Below are 27,680 nucleotides of genomic sequence, written 5' to 3'. Positions count from 1 at the left end.
TCAGAAATCTGTATTTTTGGACACCACAAGTTAAGAACACATTCTTATTTTCAATGATGGCCTAGGAACGGTGGGTTAACTGCCTCGTCCAGGGGCATATAATTGATGCGGTGAGTATCGTTGCTCCAATGTGTACCTAACCATGAACATCAATGCCTTTCTTAAAATCAATACACAGAAGTATATATTTTTAAACCTGCATATTTAGCTAAAAGAAATCCAGGTTAGCAGGCAATATTAACCAGGTGAAATTGTGTCACTTCTCTTGTGTTCATTGCCCGCAGAGTCAGCATATATGCAACAGTTTGGGCCGCCTAATTTGCCAGAATTTTACGTAATTATGACATAACATTGAAGGTTGTGCAATGTAACAGGAATATTTAGACTAATGGATGCCACCCCTTAGATAAAATACGGAACGGTTCCGTATTTCACTGAAAGAATAAACGTCTTGTTTTCGAGATGATAGTTTCCCGGATTCGACCATATTAATGACCGAAGGCTCGTATTTCTGTGTGTTATTATGTTATAACTAAGTCTATGATTTGATAGAGCAGTCTGACTAAGCGATGGTAGGCACGCGTTTCAAACGTTACTCGCTCTAAGACTTGGAGTAGTTGTTCCCCTTGCTCTGCATGGGTAACGCTGCTTCAAGGGTGGCTGTTGTCGTTGTGTTCCTGGTTCGAGCCCAGGTAGGAGCGAGGAGAGGGACGGAAGCTATACTGTTACACTGGCAATACTAAAGTGCCTATAAGAACATCCAATAGTCAAAGGTTAATGAAATACAAATGGTATAGAGGGAAATAGTCCTATAATTCCTATAATAACTACAACCTAAAACTTCTTACCTGGGAATATTGAAGACTCATGTTAAAAGGAACCACCAGCTTTCATATGTTCTCATGTTCTGAGCAAGGAACTTAAACGTTAGCTTTCTTACATAGCACATATTGCACTTTTACTTTCTTCTCCAACACTTTGTTTTTGCATTATTTAAACCAAATTGAACATGTTTCATTATTTATTTGAGGCTTAATTGATTTTATTGACGTATTATATTAAGTTAAAATAAGTGTTCATTCAGTATTGTTGTAATTGTCATTATTACAAATAAATGTAAAGAATCGTCCGATTAATCAGTATCAAATTTTTTTGGTCCTCCAATAATCGGTATCGGTGTTGAAAAATCATAATCGGTCGACCTCTATAACACACACACCACATTCCATGATAGCGTATAAAAACTTCAGACTGACAAGTAGCGCTTTGGCACCTGTGTGTGTGTGTTTTCTAGGATGACAGGTAATGAAAGAAACAACACCAGCGCTGTCACCACCTCTCGATGTTTCCTGATCCCATCATCAGGAGTAGCAGCCTTGTTGCGAGTCGCTTGGCATCTGGGTGTGACCTTGTTAACTGTCGGGGTAATTCACTTTAACCAACGGGGAGAGGGGATGATAAATTATTAGCGGTGGAAGATTTTGTTCACATTTTATTAAATTGGCCTGTCAGAAGGGGTCGGCCAAATTATCTGGGGCCTCATTTATTGGAGGCTGGCCATATTGCTACATCTGTTACAATTATTTATAATTTCTAGCTCAGTCGGACGGAGGGGAAAAAAAGAAGAAGAACAACCAACCAGAGTTTTTTCGGTCGGCATCGGCCACGTAAAGCAATTTACAAATGATCTGATGAGGGACTGTTTTAGTTCTTTCCTCCCTCGTTTTCTAAGCCAAAGCAGAAGAGAACGGGGAGGGATGAGAGGAGGGAGGGGAGGGATGAGAGGAGGGAGGGGAGGGATGAGAGGAGGGAGGGGAGAGGAGGGGGAGAGGAGGGAGGGGAGGGGGAGAGAGCGAAAAAAAAAGAGAGAGAGAGAGGCGCGCTGTAATTACCGAACACGATTAGGTTCTTCTGGGAACTTATCTGGCGCTCGTGGCCCTGGTAAAATGCGGCAGGAACATATGGAGGAGGCTTGTGATTGTGCTCCCTGAAGCTCGTGACCCGTCTGCTGCTGAGCCCTTCAGCTGAATTTAAATGAGCAGTGCCATGGCTAATGTTCTACACATGCACCATTTATGCCACAAAACAAATCTGATCACTGTTAATTATGAAGCAGCTATAACCAGGGCAGGCCCTACCTCACATCTGTGGCAACGCCGGGGTCTCTCTGCCTGTGTCTCCGATGCTGTTGGAGAGGTAGGCTAGGGTAACGCATGGACGGGACGGGGGGTTGTGGTGGAGTTAAGGGGTACTGGAGGGCGCATGGGGGTGTGTTTGTGTAACCCCCCAGTTCAGATGCAGTGGGCTGTGTTAGTCTGGATGGTGGTTCCTGAGTGGAAGTGGGTTGTGCTGGAGGACCTAATGGAAGGACAAGACAGGGGCAGTGTGTGTGTGTGTGTGTGTGTGTGTGTGTGTGTGTGTGCTGCTGGGTCCACCCACACAGTCTGTCTGACCTGTGTGCCTGCAGCACATGGCTGTGGTTGGTTAATGAGGAGAGCTGCAGTACACAGGGCTCCCTTCTAATGAGACCACTTGAGCTATTAAATCACAACACTGGAGTCCATGTTGAGTCCATGTCATTACTGTCTCAGGTCTAATATATGGGCTCTCATCTGCTGCCAGACACAGAGCCCTGACTCTGGGTGGTTCACTTGGTGAGAGCGTGGCACTAGCAACGCCATGGTCGTGGGTTCCATTCCCACGGGGGTCGCACACACTACAAATAAATTCATTATGACACAAAGTATGAAGTCAAAGTCATTAAATGATGGAAAAACATGGCTCTATTTAAATGAAGGTAGCTTTACCGTAGGTTGCAACAAAATGGCTTTCAGTCCACAACTGGCAGAAGTTTCCCTCTATTGCTCTGCCTTCCATTAGGCTCCACTTTCCACTTCATCATTTTTGGGATGTTTTCATGTAAATCGATTTTGTTACGTTTCTAAATTCCAACCCGACATCACGGCTTCCACTTCCATCAATCTGCTTTTGTAGCATTACGATTTCATAGATCCTATCTGAGAACCAACTATTAATGCTTTCCCCTCTGAGCCTCTGTCCACCATCACTAACCATCTAAACATTAAAAAAACACACACATCTTCCATTCTTCACTAGGTCTATAACTCCACAGGATCCAGGGGTATGTCATGTATGATGATGATGATGAGGATGAGGATGCTGATCAAAAGAAGCACCTCTCCTCATCCAAACCTGACCCTGGCGGAACAGAGCGGCGGGCGAGTGGGGAGTGATACCTGAATTATACATCTGACAGACAGCGCCTGATTCACTAACACTAAACAAGGATTAGATGGAGGCAGATGTTATAGGAAGAGCCATGGCTGTATAGCTGAGGGAAAGGAGGGAAGGATCCAGGCAACTAAAGTACCTTTTACTTAGAAGAAAATAGGAGAATAAGAAAGAGCGAAAAAGTGTTGTTAACGCGGGGGGGGGGGGGGGGGGGGGGGGGGGGGGGGCTGGATTTCAAAGTTTAATTTTGCATTTCATTATGTTAGCGCCGGTCTATGTGTTGATGTGGTACAGTCACACGTACTAGGACCCTCCTGCTTCCCATCAGTGTGTCTGATGAAGAACAAAAAAGGATGCTAGCACCCTATTCCCTTCAGAGTGGCAACAAGTAGTGCACTATATGAGAATAGGAGGCCGAGTTCCAAGTTAACGAAAAGGACAATAGGTGTCCTCCTAAAATCCCCCTCTTCAATCTAGTCCCAACTTCATTGGACTGACTGAGAGCCTCATCTTCCCACCTCCTTCATTTCCAACGCTGATGAGGGGCTTCGCTAGTGAGCTCTGCTTTGAACGGCTGCCCACACAATTAAGAAGTCACTGTTCATTTAGATGGCTGTCCAGAAAAGCCTGAGGTCTGCTATGTATTCTAATGTGGGTTCTACTAATCACTGCTTTACTGTAGCCAGCCAGAGAAACAGTAGCTAGCTACCCTGTGTGCAATGTGGTGACAGTGTGGGCTGATTGGGCTACGGCTACAAAACTCTGCTGGTGGCCACTGATCACTTGTGGGGGTTTCCCCAGTCTCCTTGGTTGCGGTGGCAGCCGCCAATCTGGCAACCGCTCGATCCAACCTGGCAACCCATCATCTAGGCTGGTGTGTGGCTGAGCTGAGTCACCTGGGCTGCTGGGTTGTCAGACCACAGCCAGAACCTTCAGGCTGAATAGAAGAACAGGGCACAGGGCCATCTTCTAGACTCTATGGAGACCTGTCTCGGTCTGTCTGCAGTGTACTCGCTGACTCACATAAAGGCACAAAGGCATCCAACTATCTAGATGAATGGCTAGCAAAGAACTAGCAAGCTCGTTGTGAGAAACTCTCACAAGGATACAACGATGGTACAAGAGGAAGTTTTAGTAGGATCACTGGCCGTTCCTTCAAAACAAATGGAGATCAATCAAAAGGAGATGTAAAACTAGATTTCAACTACTTCCCAACTCCAAATCCTAAACACAACTTTCACCTGAATTCTGCATTCCAGTACAAATGTGTAGGTGAAGGTACCAGAGGTACTACAGTAGCTATAGAAAGTAGACAAGATTGAAGTCCAGATTGACATCGTCTGACTACTAGACAGACTGATTCCTATTCAGACTTGACCTGCTTCAGTCTAAGTCCCAGAGGCAGCATTGAGCATTGGCTGTAAAGCGTTAACTCCACTTCAGACATGGAGACAGAAGACAGACAGTAGTTCTCTAGCAGAGCATGGCAACATAACACACAATGGGTGTTTTTTTCACCTCTTGCACCCCCTTCCTCCTGCCTTCCTCTCCCTCCGAGAAAGTAGTGTTCAAAGCCGTCGCTCTTCCCTCTCTTTCCCCGTATTCAAATGAGTGTGGCGCTAGCTACGTCTCCCCCCGCCCGGCGCTCCCCCAGCCATCAGCACTTTGATCATCTCCAACAGGTAACTTCCAAACATTTCAAATTAAAATAAATTTCCGGCTAACAACCGGTGCATTAGAATTTAACAGGTGTTCGGCGAGAGGAAGTCGTTATGGAATTAGCTATTTACGCTGGAATACACACACGCCCTGTCAGTGCAATTATAGCCTGGGAAACGGAGAGGCCTCTCCCTCCTGACTGGCTGGGATACCTTGGGACGATAATCTGATCTGTTCACTTTGATGTCAGTAGGTAAGGAAAGTTAAGAGACAAAGCAGCCCAGGCGCCGGCTACATGTGCTCTGGGTAAACACTATTTAATATTGATGCCACGCATCGGTTTTTATGCATAAAGATGCCCGAAAATTATGTGATCTGAGTTTCTTATGATGGAGGATTGATGGATGGATGGATGGATGGATGGATGGATGGATGGATGGATGCTCACTGGGGTGGAAGACTGAGAGACAGGGGTGCCTTGTATTGGCAGTGTCAGAAAGAACACACACACACACACACACACAAAGACTTGTAACACACACGCGCAAAAACACTCAGTTATAAACATGCATGCACACACACCACACACCGGCCTGGAACGCGTCTCCTCTAGAACGTAGTATTAATTACTGGGGTAACACTGCATAGCTGGACTTAATTGCTCGCTAATTGATCCATTTATATTTCAGCATTCATTCGGCTGAATTAACAGGGTTAAGTGAGACAGAGGCAATTGTAACTCACTTAACATTTGCACTGATATCTTCTGACTTCCTGTCCGGGGCGATGCTATCTGGAGGATTACCACCCGTCAAATTAGACAAACACAATCAATTTGTAAAGCAGCGAATAGCAAACCGTTCTGCAAGGTGTAACACTGCTCAGATCAGCACCTGTATGTATAACATATCTCAGAGTAGGAGGGCTGGTCTAGGATCAGTTTTACCTTTAGATTATGATCCTAGATCAGCAATACGACCGCCTGATATTGTCTTGCTACTGTTGTGGATCTATGGACCGTGACTGACCATGTGTGGTCTAACCAATAGGGAGGATGACTGATAAACGCATCATTAAAAGATATTAAGCGCTACTTTGGTTGATGGAGCTGGACAGACAGACAGACAGCATCTTGTTACTCTCTACCCTCTGGGTGTGAGTTGAGAAAGGGGGAGAGCTGACACCATCACTACTCAACACCATTACCCATCTCCAATTAAACCTGGGCAGAGGGGAATGGCAAAATGGATGCTGCTTCTATGATTCTATCACCTGAAGATAATTTTTAATTGAGTCCCAGTCTAGATAGAGAGACATTGGTGGGAGGAGAGAGAGAGAGAGAGAGAGAGAGAGAGAGAGAGAGAGAGAGAGAGAGAGAGAGAGAGAGAGAGAGAGAGAGAGAGAGTGAGAGAGAGAGAGAGAGCCCCAAGAGAGGAGAGAGATCAGAAATCTACATGAAAGACACTGACATTGGGCTTGAACAGAAATGGGAAGATCAGAAGATCAAGGGTGGGCTGGATATCAAGCCAAGCGCCTGATAAGCATCTCTCTGTCTCTAAAGACCACCCCCACAACGGGCTATGGTGGGCATATCACCACCCACACACTCCTGCCAGGCCGGACAATAATTACACACTGGTTGAGTGTCAGGGGGTCGGAGGTTAGACGTATGTCTATATCAAGGGTGGTGTAAGTGCTGGACCATTATAAACAACTTAGACGTGACATGGGTCAAAACAAACATTCATTATTTCATCAGGCAATACTTAAAGTGTGAAAGTGCATGCAGTGGCGTGCATAAACACACACACACAGATCTGTCTGCAATGAAGAACTTCTGAGGTAGACAATATGGATACTCAGTTCACTGCCTCTGGCTGTACAGCACTCTCAATATAATCCCTGAGAAGTGTGACGCAAAATGTCTTCAACTTGCCTCTAGCTCAAACCTCTGACAGCTCACCTCAAAGTGTTTAGAGTTGGTCTGCCTGGCTGGGGGACCGGCTGGGGCCATGGTCTGTGGAAGCTGCTGCTGGTTGTGTGTCTGCTGTTGTTGTTGTTGCTGTAGCTGGCCTTGGAGCTGCACAATCTGCTGTTCCTTCTGGCCCAGCTGGGTTGTCAGGGCGACGTGACTCTGGCGGAGCCGGCCCTCGTTGGATTTGAGCGCCTGGTAACATATGCTCAGCTCGTTGTAGAGCTGTGGCCACAAGTAGAGGAGAGGGAAAGAAAAAAGAAACACTCATCACATCGGGTGCTGACGGGACAGAGAGTCGTGACAACGATCGTTCTCCTATTTCCATGGAGAAGACGAGAGGACAGATGCTATGATCATCTGGAAGGAGGGAGGGAGAGAGAGAAGGAAAAAGGGGGTGAAGGAGAAAGTGGGAGAGTAGTGGAAAGTGTAAAACCAACCCCCTGACTGGACAGATTTTTTATCCATGTTTGTCCCACCACCTCTCCACACAGAAACTCAGTGAGTGGCTTGGCAACCATGAGATTGGCACAACGTTGAACTTCTGAAGAGAGAACATGTTTACTGCCTCACTATATTGCCACTGTAAAGACAACACATTGTCAGCTTGCCTTATGGTGATGTGGTTTTGGGGGGTTGGTGATGTGGTTTTGGGCGGTTGGTGATGTGGTTTTGGGGGGGTGGTGATGTGGTATTGGCGGGGTGGTGATGTGGTTTTGGGGGGTTGATGATGTGGTTTTAGGGGGTTGGTGATGTGGTTTTGGCGGGGTGGTGATGTGGTTTTAGCGGGGTGGTGATGTGGTATTGGTGGGGTGGTGATGTGGTTTTGGGGGGTTGGTGATGTGGTTTTGGGGGGTTGGTGATGTGGTTTTGGGGGGTGGTGATGTGGTTTTAGGGGGGTGGTGATGTGGTTTTGGGGGGTTGGTGAAGTGGTTTTAGGAGGGTGGTGATGTGGTTTTTAGTGATTTCATGGTGATTTTACTGATAGGAGCTGGTGTCTCGGTTGTGGTCATGTTTGTTAGAGTGTTAGGGGGACTGGTTGAGTGTGATGTCGTGTGGTAGTGTATGGTTGAGTGTGATGTCGTGTGGTATTGTATGGTTGAGTGTGATGTCGTGTGGTGGTGTATGGTTGAGTGTGATGTCGTGTGGTGGTGTATGGTTGAGTGTGATGTCGTGTGGTGGTGTATGGTTGAGTGTGATGTCGTGTGGTAGTGTATGGTTGAGTGTGATGTCGTGTGGTGGTGTATGGTTGAGTGTGATGTCGTGTGGTGGTGTATGGTTGAGTGTGATGTCGTGTGGTAGTGTATGGTTGAGTGTGATGTCGTGTGGTGGTGTATGGTTGAGTGTGATGTCGTGTGGTGGTGTATGGTTGAGTGTGATGTCGTGTGGTGGTGTATGGTTGAGTGTGATGTCGTGTGGTGGTGTATGGTGTGGTGGTGTATGGTTGAGTGTGATGTCGTGTGGTGGTGTATGGTTGAGTGTGATGTTGTGTGGTGGTGTATGGTTGAGTGTGATGTCGTGTGGTAGTGTATGGTTGAGTGTGATGTCGTGTGGTGGTGTATGGTTGAGTGCGATGTCGTGTGGTGGTGTATGGTTGAGTGTGATGTCGTGTGGTAGTGTATGGTTGAGTGTGATGTCGTGTGGTAGTGTATGGTTGAGTGTGATGTCGTGTGGTGGTGTATGGTTGAGTGTGATGTCGTGTGGTGGTGTATGGTTGAGTGTGATGTCGTGTGGTAGTGTATGGTTGAGTGTGATGTCGTGTGGTGGTGTATGGTTGAGTGTGATGTCGTGTGGTGGTGTATGGTTGAGTGTGATGTCGTGTGGTGGTGTATGGTTGAGTGTGATGTCGTGTGGTGGTGTATGGTGTGGTGGTGTATGGTTGAGTGTGATGTCGTGTGGTGGTGTATGGTTGAGTGTGATGTTGTGTGGTGGTGTATGGTTGAGTGTGATGTCGTGTGGTAGTGTATGGTTGAGTGCGATGTCGTGTGGTGGTGTATGGTTGAGTGCGATGTCGTGTGGTGGTGTATGGTTGAGTGTGATGTCGTGTGGTAGTGTATGGTTGAGTGTGATGTCGTGTGGTAGTGTATGGTTGAGTGTGATGTCGTGTGGTGGTGTATGGTTGAGTGTGATGTCGTGTGGTGAAGTAACCGTATTATAAAAGGTTGTATTAGTACTGTGTGTTAGTACTGTGTGCTATGGGTAGTGTATTAGTACTGTGTGTTAGTACTGTGTACTATGGGTAGAGTGTGTTAGTACTGTGTGCTATGGGTAGAGTGTATTAGTACTGTGTACTATGGGTAGAGTGTGTTAGTACTGTGTGCTATGGGTTGTGTGTATTAGTACTGTGTGCTATGGGTAGTGTGTGTTAGTACTGTGTAGTAGCACTGTGTACTATGGGTAGTGTGTGTTAGTACTGTGTGTTAGTACTGTGTGCTATGGGTAGAGTGTATTAGTACTGTGTGCTATGGGTAGTGTGTGTTAGTACTGTGTAGTAGTACTGTGTGTTATGGGTAGTGTGTGTTAGTACTGTGTGTTAGTTCTGTGTGCTATGGGTAGTGTGTGTTAGTACTGTGTGTTAGTACTGTGTGTTAGTACTGTGTGCTATGGATAGTGTGTTAGTACTGTGTGTTAGTACTGTGTGCTATTGGTAGAGTGCATTAGTACTGTGTGCTATGGGTAGAGTGTATTAGTACTGTGTGCTATGGGTTGTGTGTATTAGTACTGTGTGCTATGGGTAGTGTGTGTTAGTACTGTGTAGTAGCACTGTGTACTATGGGTAGTGTGTGTTAGTACTGTGTGTTAGTACTGTGTGCTATGGGTAGAGTGTATTAGTACTGTGTGCTATGGGTAGTGTGTGTTAGAGTGTGATGTGTGATGTCGTGTGATGTCGTGTGGTGAAGTAACCGTATTATAAAAGGTTGTATTAGTACTGTGTGTTAGTACTGTGTGCTATGGGTAGTGTATTAGTACTGTGTGTTAGTACTGTGTACTATGGGTAGAGTGTGTTAGTACTGTGTGCTATGGGTAGAGTGTATTAGTACTGTGTACTATGGGTAGAGTGTGTTAGTACTGTGTGCTATGGGTTGTGTGTATTAGTACTGTGTGCTATGGGTAGTGTGTGTTAGTACTGTGTAGTAGCACTGTGTACTATGGGTAGTGTGTGTTAGTACTGTGTGTTAGTACTGTGTGCTATGGGTAGAGTGTATTAGTACTGTGTGCTATGGGTAGTGTGTGTTAGTACTGTGTAGTAGTACTGTGTGTTATGGGTAGTGTGTGTTAGTACTGTGTGTTAGTTCTGTGTGCTATGGGTAGTGTGTGTTAGTACTGTGTGTTAGTACTGTGTGTTAGTACTGTGTGCTATGGATAGTGTGTTAGTACTGTGTGTTAGTACTGTGTGCTATTGGTAGAGTGCATTAGTACTGTGTGCTATGGGTAGAGTGTATTAGTACTGTGTGCTATGGGTAGTGTGTATTAGTACTGTGTGCTATGGGTAGAGTGTATTAGTACTGTGTGCTATGGGTAGAGCGCATTAGTACTGTGTGCTATGGGTAGAGTGCATTAGTACTGTGTGCTATGGGTAGAGTGCATTAGTACTGTGTGCTATGGGTAGAGTGTATTAGTACTGCATGCTATGGGTAGTGTGTGTTAGTACTGTGTGCTATGGGTAGAGTATGTTAGTACTGTGTGCTATGGGTAGTGTATGTTAGTACTGTGTGTTAGTACTGTGTGCTATGGGTAGAGTGTATTAGTACTGTGTGCTATGGGTAGTGTATGTTAGTACTGTGTGCTATGGGTAGAGTGTGTTAGTACTGTGTGTTATAGTACTGTGTGCTATGTGTAGTGTGTGTTAGTACTGTGTGCTATGGGTAGAGTGTATTAGTACTGTGTGCTATGGGTAGAGTGTGTTAGTACTGTGTGTTAGTACTGTGTGCTATGTGTAGTGTGTGTTAGTACTGTGTGCTATGGGTAGAGTGTGTTAGTACTGTGTGCTATGGGTAGTGTGTGTTAGTACTGTGTGTTAGTACTGTGTGCTTTGGGTAGTGTATGTTAGTACTGTGTGCTATGGGTAGAGTGTGTTAGTACTGTGTGCTATGAGTAGTGTGTGTTAGTACTGTGTGTTAGTACTGTGTGCTTTGGGTAGTGTGTGTTAGTACTGTGTGTTAGTACTGTGTGTTAGTACGGTGTGTTAGTACTGTGTGTTAGTACTGTGTGTTAGTACTGTGTGTTAGTACTGTGTGCTATGGGTAGAGTGTATTAGTACTGTGTGTTAGTACTGTGTGCTATGGGTAGTGTGTGTTAGTACTGTGTGTTAGTACTGTGTGCTATGGGTAGTGTGTGTTAGCACTGTGTGTTAGTACTGTGTGCTATTGGTAGTGTGTGTTAGTACTGTGTGTTAGTACTGTGTTCTATGGGTAGTGTGTGTTAGTACTGTTTGTTAGTACTGTGTATTAGTACTGTGTGCTATGGGTACTGTGTGTTAGTACTGTGTGTTAGTACTGTGTATTAGTACTGTGTGCTATGGGTAGAGTGTGTTAGTACTGTGTTAGTACTGTGTGTTAGTACTGTGTGCTATGGGTAGAGTGTATTAGTACTGTGTGCTATGGGTAGTTGTTACCTTCTAATAGCAGGTGGTGTCTGCAGTGTGAGCCTCTTCCTGGTTACAGAGGACTCTGGGTATTGTAGTGTAAACGAATAGAGTGGTAATATATAGTATAGTTAGTCACCTTCTGATAAGAGGTGGTGTCTGCCGTGTGAGCCTCTTCCTGGTTACAGAGGACTCTGGGTATTGTAGTGTAAATGAATAGAGTGGTAATATATAGTATAGTTAGTCACCTTCTGATAAGAGGTGGTGTCTGCAGTGTGAGCCTCTTCCTGGTTACAGAGGACTCTGGGTATTGTAGTGTAAACGAATAGAGTGGTAATATATAGTATAGTTAGTCACCTTCTGATAAGAGGTGGTGTCTGCCGTGTGAGCCTCTTCCTGGTTACAGAGGACTCTGGGTATTGTAGTGTAAATGAATAGAGTGGTAATATATAGTATAGTTAGTCACCTTCTGATAAGAGGTGGTGTCTGCAGTGTGAGCCTCTTCCTGGTTACAGAGGACTCTGGGTATTGTAGTGTAAATGAATAGAGTGGTAATATATAGTATAGTTAGTCACCTTCTGATAAGAGGTGGTGTCTGCAGTGTGAGCCTCTTCCTGGTTGCGTAAGACTCTCTGTGTGTCCAGGTTGAGTCCCTCTAGCTGCTGGATGAGCTGGGCCTGCTCTGCAGCATGTTCACTACTCTGTCTGTACAGGGCCTGCACCTCCTGCAGCTCACGCCTGCGTAGAAACACATGCACAACGCAACATCAAATACCTACTATACAAACATATTCAAAATATAAAGAATTTGTGGCATAATGACACAAGACGTTACTAAAGTACAATGACATCTTCAATCACTTCTAACACACAGAGCGTTTCCCTGAGCCGGATGTGACTGGCTGACATCTCTCAGTGACACCACGTTAAGACACAGAGTAGTTAAAAAAGGTGAGATTACCCACAAAGGCTCCTGGGTTTTCACCGTTTTATCATATTGACTAAAGCTTAGCCAAAGCCTGCACCATTTCCCCTCCTCTCTCCCTGACTCTGCCTCTACAAAGCTCTCCAAAGCACATCTGGTATGCAGGGCTTATCAACTGGTTCTAGACGAGGATGTGCGTGTCGCCTCAGAGCCCCGGAGTGGAGAGACGGCTAAAGCCTCTCGCACACACTGAGCAGTTGGGCACACACACTCACTCACACTACTCTAAAATGGTTTAACTGAGACTGTAGTGGATAATGAAAGCCACATAAAAGTAAATGTAATTTAGAAAGATTATAAATTGATATTGGACATATTTTAATTGAGGGTCATTTCACTGTACAATTTATACTTACAAGGTATACAAAAACAACATGACAGACCAATTTGAATGCATGAAAAATATTGCCTGTGACATTTACGTCATTGTGCATTGTATCCATGACGATGCCAAATCACAGACGTCATGGCACATCGCACAGCAGTTTACATTTATTTTTAATGCAAGGTGTCCAAGAGTGACCTGAAAGGCGTCTGTCACATACAATGTATTTTTATAAGGTTTTATTATCTGACCTGAGTTGGGTGACGTGTTGGTCCCTCTGTGCCACCTCCTTCTGCCTGGAGGAGAGGAGGTCTGCCAGGCTGCTGCACTGGCCCTGAAGGTCTGCCACCTGCCGCTGGGCATCGCTCAGATCACCCTCCATCTCCTGCCATGGTGGAGGACAAGAAGAGGACTATCAGTCAATCAATCAACTAGTCAAATGTACTTGTGTCTGTTTACAGCAACAGTCGTCACAAAAACATGCTGTAAAGTCCACAGACCACAGGTGTCAAACTCATTCCACGGAGGACCGAGTGTCTGTGGGTTTTCGCTCCTCCATTGTACATGATTAAAGAATTTAGGTCACTGATTAGTAAGGAACTCCCCTCACCTGGTTGTCTAGGTCTTCACTGAAAGTAAAAGCCTAAAAGCAGCAGACACTAGGCCCTCCAGGGAATTGGTTTTACACCCCAGGTCTAGAGGAAGCGACTCTGTTTTGTGTTTGTTCAACAAATGACGGTGACCGTTTGTATTCCTCAGTGGATTTGGTAAAGGCTTGGTGTTCCTGTTCCTAAATGAGCTTCAGAACAGCGTAGATGTGCTAATACAAAAGTCCCCGTGAAAACAACGGCCAGAGGCCAGGACACAGTGTGTGACCCGTCTCTACCCTGACGGAGTCCTCTACCACGTTACGGGTTGATGTTGTGTTGCTGGACTCCACTAATGTCCAAACAACTCTTACCATTAAGAGCCAGAGAGATAAGAGGTCTGAGAGTGTCTGAGCACTGAGGGTCATCTTAAAACTTCACAAGAGACTCTCTCCTTTTAACGAGAGGCTACAATTACAGCAGGGCAGACCCGGCCGCCTGGCTTCAAACACACAGGGGGCATCGGGACAAGTCTGACTGTAATTAAAAACAGCTTCAATCACCGACGCCGGTGAAATTAATGGCCGCAATTTAATGGCAGCAAATTAGCCACCGTGAAAGATGGCGCTAAGGATGTAGCGATAACACTACTAGTACATAAACAATATCAGTGCATAGTTGTGACTTCTTGTAACTTTTTAATGTTCCAATCTTGAACAGACGTATCGTTCTAAATTGGTGTGGAATCCTTGTGCATTCCATGTGTTCCACCCATCTCTCAGAGTTGCATGGTATTAAAGCCTGGTCAGGAGCAGAGCCAGGTGAGTGTCTGTCTGTCTGTGTCTGGTGATGTGATTGATGTGCGTAGTGGAGTTGTTACTAGGGACTGGGCCTGTCATAATTACACCCTGGCCCTGACTTATTCAAAGCCCTCTCTTTCTCTCTCCTCCTCTTTCCCTCCCTCTCTACCTGTCTCTCTCTATCTCTCTCTCTGTCTGCATGTCACTCTCTCTGTCTGCCTCTCTCTCTCTGCCTGCCTGTCTCTCTCTCTCTCTGCCTGCCTGTCTCTCTCTGTCTGCCTCTCTCTGTCTGCCTCTCTCTCTGTCTGCCTGCCTGTCTCTCTCTCTGCGTGCCTGTCTCTCTCTCTGCCTGCCTGTCTCTCTCTCTCTCTCTCTCTCTCTCTCTCTCTCTCTGTCTACCTGTCTCTCTCTCTGTCTGCCTCTCTCTCTGTCTGCCTGCCTGTCTGTCTCTCTCTCTGCCTGCCTGTCTCTCTCTGTCTGCCTGTCTCTCTCTGTCTGCCTGTCTCTCTCTCTCTGCCTGTCTCTCTCTCTCTGCCTGTCTCTCTCTCTCTCTGCCTGTTTATCTCTCTCTTTCTGTCTACCTGTCTCTCTCTGCCTGCCTCTCTCTCTCTGCCTGCCTCTCTCTGTCCGTCTGCCTGTCTCTCTCTCTCTGTCTGCCTGCCTGTCTCTCTCTCTGTCTGTCTACCTGTCTCTCTCTCTGTCTGTCTACCTGTCTCTCTCTCTGTCTACCTGTCTCTCTCTCTGTGTCTGCCTGCCTGTCTCTCTCTCTGTCTACCTGTTTCTCTCTCTGTCTGTCTACCTGTCTCTCTCTCTGTCTGTCTACCTGTCTCTCTCTCTCTGTCTACCTGTCTCTCTCTCTGTCTGTCTACCTGTCTCTCTCTGTCTGCCTGCCTGTCTCTCTCTCTCTGTCTGTCTACATGTCTCTCTCTCTCTCTGTCTGCCTGTCTCTCTTTCTGTCTGCCTGTCTCTCTTTCTGTCTGTTGTGTCGCTCATGCACTTGACTGGATGAGCGCTGATGAGAAATGACTGTTGGCTCGTACTGAGAAGAGTTGTGCTGTGTGCGTCAGCGGAGTGTGTCTGTCTGTGAGTGCGTGTTCGAGCCTCTGTGCTGTGTGCGTCCACGGAGCCCCCCCCAAACTCTACTATTGATGGGCAGTTGTGTTCTGTTCCAAGAGGAGAGTGGGAAGGGTAGTGGTGGTAGTGGCGGTCTCCTGTTGGTTGACACTGATTGGTTGTCTGACTGTTTGAACAACATGTGTCCAACGTGCTGCTGTGGTGATTCTTTTGTTGCGAGGCGGATTAGAGTGAGAGAGTAAAGTTGATACATAATAATGACGAGGGGGAGAGATGCATATCACTGATTCTGCTAATAAGCTACACGAATAAGGAGAGGACTAAAACACTGCAGTCGTCCAGTGATCACATCGGGGGACTTGGCCGGGGCTCGGCTTCTTCTTTTCCTCACCAGACGAGACTTGGGTCCAAAATGTTAAAAGTAATTATTTCTCCCACCCCCGGAACAGGGCCATCAATATTTAAAATGTGTGCTTTGAGAGAGGAATTATTTGACATTCATATATTGAGGAGGGAGAAATAAGGAGGTTCAAGGTGTGTAGAAGAAACGGAACCCTTCCTCTGTGTGTGTGTGTGTGTGTGTGTGTGTGTGTGTGTGTGTGTGTGTGTGTGTGTGTGTGTGTGTGTGTGTGTGTGTGTGTGTGTGTGTGTGTGTGTGTGTATATGCACATGGGTTGGTCCCCAGTTCCCCCCTCCACATGGCATCTCTTTGTGTGTTACCTTGACTTTGGCATCCGCAGAGTCTCTCTCCTCTCCGTGTCTCCTCTCCTGCCTCTGTGCCTGCTCCAGGTCGCCTCGCAGGGCAGAGCAGCAGGACTCTAATGCCTCCTTCTCCTCTCCGTGCCTCCTCTCCTGCCTCTGTGCCTGCTCCAGGTCGCCTCGCAGGGCAGAGCAGCAGGACTCTAATGCCTCCTTCTCCTCCTCCAGGGCCTCTTCTCTCCTCCCCCTCTCCTCCTTCACATCCTGAACGAAGAAGAGGGGGGGCAGGAGTCACAGGGCCAGATAAACAACACAGACGGATGAAGAGAGGGAGAGAAGGAGAGAGAGGGAAAGAGAGAGGAGAAAAAAAAGTAGCATGGGGTTTTGAGGAGGATGAGATGGGATGAATATGTAGAATGTAAAGTCAGTGCTATTCTGTGCTTGGTTGGGGCCTCCGCTGCTCAGCTCCACTGTGGCCCCCCCATGTGGCTCTCACGCATGTCTGATTGACAAGGTCACCTGTGCTGTGAGGCTGTGAGGGCCGGGGCTAACTGTGAGGCAGGTAACAGGGGCCACGCAGATTCTCCATTTAATGACAGGCCTCCTAATGAGAACACACTTCACTACAACATCCATTACATCTGATCCCAGCCTCCTTTGATGGTTCCCCCGCTCTCGGAGTTGGATTTGATGTTTTATTTTATCAGCGAGACCCCGCAATGCAAAGACGCATCCGCGGACCTCGAGATCACTCCTTTATTAATGAATCATAGCCAGGGTCCCATCAGGGCCGTAATTAGGGATAAGCCACATCATCACACGAACGCCTTACTTTCACTCCCTCCATGGTCGATCATTAAGTATTTATCTATAGGCAAGTTATCGACTTCTCTCTCCCTCGCTATCTCTGGCTTTTCGGCATTCTCCGTCTGCTCAAACCCCTCAGTTTGGAGACATGTCAGAGAGAGAGAGATGAACCGATGAGAGAGTGAGAGAGAGAGAGAGAGAGAGAGAGAGAGAGAGAGAGAGAGAGAGAGAGAGAGAGAGAGAGAGAGAGAGAGAGATCTGGCCTGCTCCAGAGCGAGGAAAAACACATAGTCCGTGTTTCTTTTCCTCCCCCTGCCTCTCTAAGTGATTTTGAGGCCTCAGGCTACAGTATAGCCCTGGGGGAAACGTCCTGTTTGGTGTCACAGTGAAGACTAGTGGTTGCCTACAAGGAGCCAGAGCGCAGAAGCTTCAAAGCTCAAAGCGGAGGCAGGCAGGCGGGTGCCACTGGAAATTTGTTCCAAACCTTAAGTTCTTGACTCTTATTCCCCAGCTTGCGGCGCAGAGCTGCCAGCTCCTTCTTCACTAGGCCTCTGTCCTCGTCCACAGCCATCTTCCTCTGGACCAGGTTGGTAATCTCCTGCTGCTGCCCTGTCACTCTCTGGTTCAGCCAACGGAGGGAGTGGGGGAGAGGGGGGGGAGAGAGAGAGGATTATAGATGGAAAGAGAGAAAAAGAGAGAGATAGAGAAAAAGAGATAGATGGAGAGAGAGAGATGTGGAAAGAGAGATAGATGGAAATACAGAGAGAGAGAGATGACGTTAGTCATCAACAGCAATCTTGGGCAACGGGAGGGAATAAACTATTTATGGATTTTGGAAGGAAGTAGTCATTACAGTAACTACAGGGGTCCCATTTTGGATCAATCAGAGGCTCCAATTGACAGAGAGGGTGACATTTAGTATGAGCTCCTGTTATCAAATGGCCACTAGCGAGGAAGACACAGTTGGATCTCATGCGAGGTCTAATCTACTTCACATCTAACCACTCTATCCTACTCATCTTCTGTGTCAGTTGGGTTCAGATCTGGCAGATACTGACAAGGCCTGTGACCGGGCCAGAACCTTCCTTCTAGCCCCTGATCTCACAACAGGTGCTGAAGGAGACCCTTCACAAGCCCTCGCTTTCATAATACTGGCCTCAGTAAACCTCCGTACACATGAGCCAACTCATGTACTGTAGGCCTCACACTACTGTATGTGCTAACCTCACCACTTACAATGTTACACAATGAGCCACTTATATAGAATAAGAGCACTCTAATACTGTCTAATAGGTGTAGGCCTGTATAGAATAATGAACTACTACTCTGTACATTTACAATACAGTTAGCATGATAGCCTACTCAAAACGATGCTTCTCATCTTTACTAACAAACTAGAACAAAGGAATCAAAACGATGAAAAATGGTTCCATAATTTTAATGATCCATCTTCTGTTCCTGCCGCCTAGTCTTCTGGCAGGCCTATAGCTGGGCGACTGTAGGAGGAGAGAGAGGAGGCTGCCCTTTTAACACTGCATCAGCTGGGCTCTGGCATGGCAGTAATCCACTGCAGGCTGCGGGTAGCTCGAAAATAACACCATGCTCTGGGATGCAATTAATTGCCATGTTGGGGGAATCGCTCAAATCTTTTCCAAGATGGTGGATTTACTAGACGCCTTCATCTCCTCGTTCGCCATGCAAAAACGGGCTTTAATAGAGATTTATACGGGCGAAGTAGAAATAAATTCAAACGTTGATAATGAGGTGGGCGAGAACAATTTCAACTCCAGTAGTGTTCGATTGGTAAGAAAAAGGTTTAGGGGAAGTTAAGAGGTCGAGGACAGAGAGATTAGCATTAAAAATTCCCAGTGCAGTTAAAAATGAAAGCTAATTATGTTACAAAAATGGAAGGGAGTGGAGACGAAAGAGAGCGGAGAAAGACAGAGAGGGAGAGAGAGAGAGAGAGAGGTAGTGAGAGAAAGAAAAAATAAGTAGAAAGAGAGAAAGAGAGGTAGAGAGGAGAGGAGAGAGAAGGAGAAAGAGAGAGAGAGAGAGGAAAGAGGTAAAGAGAGAGGAGAGGAGAGAGAGAGAGAGAGGAGAGGTAAAGAGAGGAAAGGGAGTAGAGAGAGAGAGAGAGAGGAGGGGGGGAAAAGAGAGGAAAGTGGAGAGAGAGAGAGACAGAGAGAGACAGAGAGAGAGAGAGAGAGAGAGAGAGAGAGAGAGAGTGAGGGGGTGGGTAAAGAGAGGAAAGGGGAGAGAGAGAGAGAGAGAGGGAGGGGGGGTAAAGAGAGGAAAGGGGAGAGAGAGAGAGACAGAGAGAGACAGAGAGAGAGAGAGGGAGGGGGGTAAAGAGAGGAAAGTGGAGAGAGAGAGAGACAGAGAGAGACAGAGAGAGAGAGAGATAGAGAGAGAGAGAGAGAGTGAGGGGGTGGGTAAAGAGAGGAAAGGGGAGAGAGAGAGAGAGAGAGAGAGAGGGAGGGGGGGTAAAGAGAGGAAAGGGGAGAGAGAGAGAGACAGAGCGAGAGAGAGGGAGGGGGGGTAAAGAGAGGAAAGGGGAGAGAGAGAGAGAGAGAGAGAGAGAGAGAGAGGTAGCGAGAGGAGGAAAAAATAAGGAAAGGAAAGACGATAGTGAAAGTTGGAGTGGAGACATTGAGAGGGATAGCGTGAGGTCCTGTGTGGACTCAGCAGACCATCACATCTCCAGAACAGTAAGGGGGAAAAACCAATTAATCACCATTTGGGTTCCTTTGGCCCAAATCTGGACGAGATGATGAATGTCAGTGGTCTGTGTGACACTGCACACAATCCTGACTATTAATGAGCTTCGCAAATAGGCCAGAACTTCACCAACCAGAATTTCTACTGCTCTTATAAAGAACTTTGGGGTGGAGTGCTGCTACTTTCAAGGTATAGTTTAGAAGTAAAGGGGCATGGAAATTAACCAGTTATTAAACTTATCTCCATGGTTACTTACTTAATAATACAATGTATTCGTAATATTCTAAACAGTTTGTTCTTTCTGCAGGCACACAAGATGATGTTGTTATGCAGTGAGTGGGAACATACTGTCAGATCTATTAAGACTTGAGCGGTGTCCAGTGGTCATCAAAGGTAGCCTAGTGGTTAAGACTTGGGCCAGGAACCGAAAGGTTGCTGGTTCAAATCCCTAGGTGAAAAATCTGCAGATGTGCCCTTGAGCAAAGCACTTAAACCCAAATATCCCTGTAAGTCGCTTTGGATGAGATCTGCTAAATGACAGAAAAAAATGATTTAAAATGTAGATGGCGCGGCAGAATGAATGAACCGGCCTGCGTCCTTCCTTCATTCTCCCTCACAGTGACAGTGTTTGACCGATAACATGTTTGAAATCTGTGCCAGCACTCTTTTTCTCAGAACAAACAGAGCAGTGGTGAGGAAATAATGTGTAACCTCTATTGCGCTCCACAGCTCTGGCTAATTGTACATAGCTAAACCAGTGTTAAGATGAGTGAGGAGGGCGGGATAAACAAACTGTTAAAGAGCTGCTGATGATAGCATTTAGCGCCCGTCTCTCTGGGAGCGGATGGGATGAAGTTAGCGTAGCATTAGCCAGCTGACAGAGAAGGTTGCTAACGTAATGACAGAAACTGACAGATGCTGCTGTTAAGGGACGGTGATTAAGGGTAAATTACAGTGCGTCGCCGTAATCATTATCTGTCCTAGCAGCCCATAGAACACACTTACTGAGCCACTGTTATAGGTGGGCATAGAGTTAGCACTTGCGCTAGTGATAGGGCTTGCCTCAGACAAACCCGAGGCTTACGGGTCTTTTATATAACAGGACTGACTGACTGTAGGTTAGACTGGACTTGCACTATCACTCAGACAGACATTCTATTTCAATGCATCCCTTCATATCAAATGGAAGAGAAATTCCTATGGGAGATTTCTCTGTTCAGACATCAGGATACGACGCAGACATGGTTCACTCACTATGCATTCCACATGTCATAACAACAATACCTGGTCCAGCTCCTGGATCTTGTAGTCTTTGGCCTGCAGGATCTCCAGCACCTTGCGGTCCTTGGCTTCAGCTTTCCATTTCTCTCTGTTGGGGACGCAGAGAAACATAGAAATATAATGTTAATCTATGTCATTCTAGTTCTATGCAGAGTCATACAATCTGTCATTCTAGTTCTATGCAGAGTCATACAATCTGTCATTCTAGTTCTATGCCGAGTCATACAATCTGTCATTCTAGTTCTATGCAGAGTCAGAGCTATGTGAAGTGACTGCGAGGCCCAGAGCGGTGAAGTGACTGCGAGGCCCAGAGCTGAAGCATCGTTAGCAGCTCGTCTCCAACGACTCTCTGGTCCTGCTAATGATGATGGGTTTCATTTGGAGGCATAAGGGTGATGTGGTGGTGACAGACCCACTGACAGGATCTAGCATATGGCAAACGTCAGAAAACAAGCTCATCTGAGGGGAAATGATAACTTCATTCGTATAATCAACAGGAAAACCCATTCAGTGCACAGGTTTACAGAGTATTGACTGTTATCAGAGAAGTGAATATGCCAAGTGCATGTAGTCTGTCACCCCTATAATAGCATATTATTTTAATGTCTAGTACATTGAATGACAGTTTCAAAACAAAACACAGAAACACTCAATATCAAGCAAATATCTGTGCAATAGGCACATAACTGATGTTGTTTAACTCAGACAACCAAATTACAACAAAGAGGGCCTTAAAGAAAAGCAGGTCACAGGAAAAGAAGATAAACCCAAAGTTGTGTGTTCAAACACTCAGCGGGCTCCCTGGGCGCAGGCAGGCAGGCAGGCAGACACCAGAAGTATGTCAATCAGCACCCCAGTGTCATTTCACTGTTCTCCAGATAAGGTAATTACCAGGACCACATCAAACCTGGAATCCTATTCAGCACACACACCGCAAACTTTTTCCCTCGCTCTCTCTCCGCCCCATTGGGCCATGCAGCAGCAGCCTCCTCCAGCAGCATATCTTTCATTCTGGCTCGCTGAGGCCTCTTTTCTCCTGTTCACTGTTTGGGGAGCGGAGACAAAAGAATAACGATTGGGGCCAGTTTGTTTCAACAGCTTCTTGAGATCACCAGGGAACCCCCCCCCCCTCCAACCAACCCCCACCTCTCCCCATTCCTCCACCCCAATCCAGGCTCCTCTCCCCCCCATGCCATGGCTGGCTCTCCCCCCCCCCCCGGAGGGACATTGAAATGAATGCCTGGTCTCCTCGGAGTCAAGCGCTACCTTGTATCCTTTGCCGTGTTAACCGTGTCCTGAGCAGCCATCCAATCGCTACAAGACCAGCTGGAATCCCCCACAGGCCCGGCGCTTGACTGGAGTCGGCGCAATTATCATGTCAATATACCCGCCGTGTGCAGCGCGGTGCCAGTGTGCTGATAGACTACACACACACACTCTCTGGGTGCATGTTACCTAGGCCCCTGTGGACCAACATGCTTTGTTGGGTTTCCCTAGCCGGAGCTGTGGGGGATGGGGAAACTGCCTGAGACACAGACAGAGAGAGGATCCTGAACCTGGCACACATGTTTTCCCCCTGAAACCAACCGTCTGAGGCTCCTGCCAACTGACACGCTTTATTCTGTGTCTGATGCTCCTAAAGGCAGGGGAATGTAGAATACAGGCCTACTAGACCTACTACATGAAAAGGACTCCACATCTAGGTCTACTACAGTACATTGAAATGCTTGTTATGAACAGAAATTAACAGTCTTTATTAAGAAATGAAATCATGCACCACGATTCTTTCGAATCTTCATTCTGTTTACGAGGAGCTTGGTGTGGCTTTATGAAAAACAACATTTTGACACAGCATTTTAAATCAAACAACTTTCCAACAGAAGTTTTGAAAAGAACAGACATGCCTGAACTCACACTACTACCGTGTATGACTGCAGTAGTTGAAATACCTGAACCCCTGTTCTTTCCAACCAGTTCCCATGCTGATGTATTCTGTGAGGCTTAGCCGCCCCTCGCAAAAGGTCATCTTCAATCTAACGTTTTATCCCCATAAAAAAAACGAAGCACTTGGCAGTGAACGTTTTCCCAGTTTTAGAATGGGAGCCGAGCGAGACTGTTTTCATTAACGTGGGTGGTTTCCATGGCTGAGCAGCTAGACTGGAGATAAGAGGGCTTTAAGGAGCATCTGCACTATTCAGCCGTAAACCCACCAGAATGTCCAAGGTGTCTCGCACACACAACCTTGGGATAACTTTCAGCAGACGTACTTCCCTACCTACCTCTGTTTCCCTTTGGAGATGGGATTTCTGGGAGATCTTAAAGGCCCTGAACATTTCTCCACAGGTTGTAGTATGGAGATGAGTTACAGGCCATGCTTCCAGAGATATAACGTATGGTTGAGAGGGAACCGTGACATTTCGGAGCAGTTTCAATTACTAACTCACCGTTCGACCACTAGGCTGACGGCCTGGGTCAGGTCCGGATTGGCTACTTGGAGGCGTTTCCATAGGGACCACACAAACTCCTTGTCAGCCTGTGAAAAGAACAAACAATTTCATGGTTATAAGATTTCACGGTTATGAATGATTATACTCAAATCTTATTATTATGACTAAATCAAATCATTATTCTAAAAATGTGGCATGTGGTAGTCTTAATGAACCTCACAGACACATAACACAGAAACACTGAAATTAATTTCCTATTTTTCAACATCCTTTTCTGAAATAATAACACTATTTCTCACATCTTAAAATGTAATTAGTGAGAGGCGATGTTATAGCAATTCTAAATGAAATACAAATAATTCAATGAGATGCTTGAAGACATTAGCATATATGGGGGGGGGGGGCAACCCAATCAATAATTAAAATGGCCTGTACAAAATCAAACTTTAGATGAGGGGTGCCTTCTCTAATCATGGTGCTGTCTTTACAGAGAGATTACATTACTGGAGTGTGACCTTCGGCTCAAGGGGAGGCTACATTGACACTTGTCATTATGCACAATTCATGACTGGGGAGTTAGAGATCAAACCAAAACAGCAGTTAAAGCAGCATATCCCTTATTAATAAAGTGCATCTGATTCTGGACGGTTTTCAGCTCTGAAGTAACTAGCGGAGGAGAAGCACTAAACTGATGACAGAGAGAGTCCTGGAAGGCGCAGAGACACCTGAGAGCCTCCGCCCGTGACACATTTCACATTCAAATTGACTCGCCGCCCCCAAAAAACGGCGTTCCATTTTTTAACATTTTTTTTAAGCTACATTACATTTAATGAGAAACATCTAAAAACTACATTTTCGGCACACTAAAATATAGAATTATGCCAAATCGACTTAATATAAAATCATCTGTTAAATTATTTTCACATCATCACAAGATGAAAAGTCATCACTCCCACTGGAATCTACTGGACTCCAATTAGCACATGAATTTTAAAACCCCATTCAAAAGTGTCTAATCAATTATTTACTAAATGGCGGAGGCAGACCTTGGTAGACCATGGGCTGAACATACAAAGTGGAGAGAGCAGAGTCGATCCTTATTGGATGAATAGAGATCTCACCAATCCTGGTCCTGCACTGCCGTTAATGACAAATTAAGAAATGGAGGCCTGACATCAAATAGGTGGTCTCGCTTCTCCTGGCCTATGGCTGCCATTAACCCTGACATACTGACAGTCAGACTCCTCGCCAGGACCCTCACCACCCATATCAAGGGCTTCTCCACAGTATTAGAGATGTATCGAATGTGTTTTTGATGATCACTGAATTATTAATTGTAATTGCAGACCTTGAAAGACCATGGGCTAAACATACTAAGTGGGCCTGGAATGCAGCCACATATTAATAAAATTAGCATGGTCAAGTAGGAACATTTTCTGGCCGACAGACGGGCGACTTTGTAGTTAATGGTGGTCCTGAGAACGCTGTGCCAGAGAATTTACACATTAATGGCATTTCAAATGCCACGATTTGAATGGTACACGGTACAACTAACACTGTCTAACAGTCACTAAGAGACAGACAGAATCATTGATGCTCTCTCTCTCCCCAGACCACCGAGGAGAAGTGATTCATGTCAATTCAATAGATGAGAAATACAGTAACTGGTTGATGTAATGGAGGTCGTGAGTGACTTCGGTCTGGATCAGGTCTGACAGACAGACCATACAAAGTAGTCCCTTGTAACTCAGTTGGTAGAGCATGATGCTTACAACGCCAGGGTTCTGGGTTCAAGTCCCACAGGGGACCAGTATGAAAATGTATGCACTCACTACTGTAAGTCGCTCTGGATAAAAGTGTCTGGTAAAATCTACAAATGCTGGTCAGTGCTTTATACTGTACCTTGAAACGAGTAATACTCCCTTCAATACATTTTGGGATCATTGGACAGGAAAAGGCACCACGCTCACTCACAATTCATTGTTTTGCTTGTTTTATTAAACAAGTTTAATAGATTGATGTTTCAGCCTTCAATGGCCTTCTTCAGAATCTCAGAACACATCAAGAAACAATACATTAACTACTGTAAACAAGCAATGATCTATGCTGGACTCAAAAGGCAGAGTCTCGTATAGTGTAGAGTGAAATATTTGTCCATATATTTGCCCATATACACACACTCACAGAGGTGAGCTTCTCCAAGATGTGTGTGTGAATATGCAAAGTGAGACACTGATTCCAGGTAAATCCACCGTTTATGTTTTTAGGCACCACCTGGTGGCGAGCCTGTAACGACAAGACAGCATCTCTCCATCACAGCATCAGAGAGAGAGAGAGAGACTGACTGAGACTCGTTCAGGAGGATGCAACGTTATAGTATGTTCTAGATGGGAATATAATGTGTAGATCAAATGTGTTTGTGATTAACTGGGAGTTCAGTTCTATAAATCAGTTTCTATCTGCAATGTTCTAAACGCTGAAACTCACTGATTAGCCCATGACCCAAATATGAAATGGTCATAGCCTATGGTGCAGGGAATGTGCAGTAGCAAGGAAAAGGGCAAAAAGCTAAACTTCATGTAAATCTATCATTGCTATTGTGGTTACAGAGCTAGATGTATTACCTAAGTTGGTGCTGTATGGCTCAGTTGGTAGAGCATGTCGCTTGCACCGCCAGGGTTGTGGGTTCGATTCCCCGGGCCCCCCATATGTAAAAAGAATGTATGCAGACATGACTAAGTCAAAGCGTCTTCTAAATATCATATAAGTTGCATCTATCAATATTTTCCTATGTTTATTAGGATCTTGCCGTGAGTATTTGTAAGCACTTAGAAAGTGTTCACTTGTGACATAGCTAACGCAGGTTGAGATGTTGTATATAAACTGATTTATTTTAAACACAGAAAATGTTGGCAACAACATAGCTAGATTCAGCTGTTGACAACATAAACAATACCATCCAGCACAGTCACCTGGCATTGCACTAACTCCTCAGACAAACTCCTCACTTCTTCCTTCAGCAGCATGATGCGACTGCTGTCTCTAGTAGCCATCATAGAGCTGGAAAATAGAAAAATAAAGAAAATGATGGAGGCAGTACACATTTTCTCATCAATATACAGTAAGCTTCAACGTTACAGTAGAAAGCTAGCTAGAGACAACACTATATAGATAGATATACATTAGATTAGACTGTATAGTAATATCGAGCCCGTAGTGATCAATGTTGTTGCTGCACTATTGATTTGGGAATAACGTTAGAGCTCTAGTGACAGAGACAAGTCAACAGGTGTTACTAATTGTCCTCAAGACTAGTGCCATTCAGCTAGGTGGTCGTCTAATATTACATTAGCTAGCTAGCAAAGTTAGCTAGCTACATAAGGTCCTGTACCGGGAGGACATTTTCGTATGTAGCCTAGCTTCACTTCAACAAAGGACAAAAGGGAGAAGTAACTTTGAAGAGACCATAGAGACTAGCTGGTTTGCCAATTAGCTAGCTAGCTAACGTTAGCTAGCCTATAACTGAAGGTGAGCCCAGCAGTGAAGCACGACCGTGCACTGCAACAGGTGTTCTACTCTGTTTAGTTAGCCAGTCGGCGGTAAGTAAACAAACATTACCTTGGGTGTTGACAACTTTCTCGGTCGGAGAGAGTAGCTAACGTTACAAAGCAAAGTAGAAAGAGCTAACGTTAGCAGCTGGCTAAGTTGAACGATAACGTTACATGTCAAAAGTCCATGCATTGAACAGCATCATTGTAGACAGCAAGCATACGTATCCTAAAGGACAACTGTATATTTATCCGTGCATATAGGGTATGTATTGCTGTCTACAAAATTTTGCGAGACGAAATGTACACTTTCTGAGTGAATCACACTGTTGTCAATAGCTACCGAGACGCCTTTTCCATTTCAAACAAGCGCGCTGTTTTCCGTTTTTTACTTCCCCATACGTCAGCGTACTTCCCAAACGTCAGTTTTTACGACACGCCAACGTATTAGGAAGTAACTGAAAGCAGCGCTCTAATTGTTTGAAATGTCAAAGCCTGTTGTAAAATACCTAGTAGGAGATAACGTATTCATATTTTGATTAATATGTTCTTTAGTAAAGTCAATCACACTGTAATTGGTGTGTTAAGGGGAAATGCATGCATACAGCCACAGACCAGTGTAGCCTACTGCATTTGCCTACTCTTGGTCTTCTCCTTTTTACAGTTAATTACTTACCACTTGTCCTACTTTTTAGTTTGATAATTGTTTATCATTTGCAGTTAGTATGAATGTTTAACATTCTTGGTATGGGAAAAATATGCTGTTTTGCTGGACATGCAGCAACATATGGATGGACTCATGCTTGCATGCACTGTAATGAGTGGCCAGGCATGAAAGATGAGAAGAGATACTACAATGAAGAAATATGAGGACTGGCAACTCTGTTGTTCATTCACACAAATGTTGGTTCATCTGCTCTCTGTTTGTCTGGTCCTTCTGC

General features: G+C 45.6%; 2 protein-coding genes across 2 annotated transcripts in view; one reads left to right on the top strand and one right to left on the bottom strand.

Moving 5' to 3' along the window:
* LOC139375541 (ovochymase-like) overlaps nucleotides 1–4,193 on the top strand; it is a 36,879-nt gene extending 32,686 nt beyond the window's left edge. The window contains exon 18 of the mRNA XM_071117371.1: nucleotides 4,054–4,193. Coding sequence (XP_070973472.1) covers nucleotides 4,054–4,193 — 140 coding nt within the window. The remainder of the gene's footprint in view (nucleotides 1–4,053) is intronic.
* Nucleotides 4,194–6,838: 2,645 nt separating this feature from the next.
* Nucleotides 6,839–27,027, bottom strand: LOC139375540 (centlein-like). The gene is made up of 9 exons (XM_071117369.1): nucleotides 26,810–27,027; nucleotides 26,164–26,251; nucleotides 23,189–23,277; nucleotides 20,748–20,832; nucleotides 17,230–17,364; nucleotides 15,960–16,202; nucleotides 13,030–13,163; nucleotides 12,044–12,206; nucleotides 6,839–7,108 (listed from the first exon to the last, which is right to left on the bottom strand). The coding sequence occupies exons 2-9, from the start codon at nucleotides 26,245–26,247 to the stop codon at nucleotides 6,839–6,841; spliced, it is 1,203 nt and encodes a 400-aa protein (XP_070973470.1). The 5' UTR covers nucleotides 26,248–26,251; nucleotides 26,810–27,027.
* Nucleotides 27,028–27,680: the final 653 nt, after the last annotated feature.

Source organism: Oncorhynchus clarkii, chromosome 19 (assembly GCF_045791955.1).
Source record: "Oncorhynchus clarkii lewisi isolate Uvic-CL-2024 chromosome 19, UVic_Ocla_1.0, whole genome shotgun sequence".
Classification (NCBI taxonomy): Eukaryota; Metazoa; Chordata; class Actinopteri; order Salmoniformes; family Salmonidae; genus Oncorhynchus; species Oncorhynchus clarkii.
Note: the sequence above shows the minus strand (reverse complement) of the source record. Positions and strands in the feature narration are given on the sequence as shown.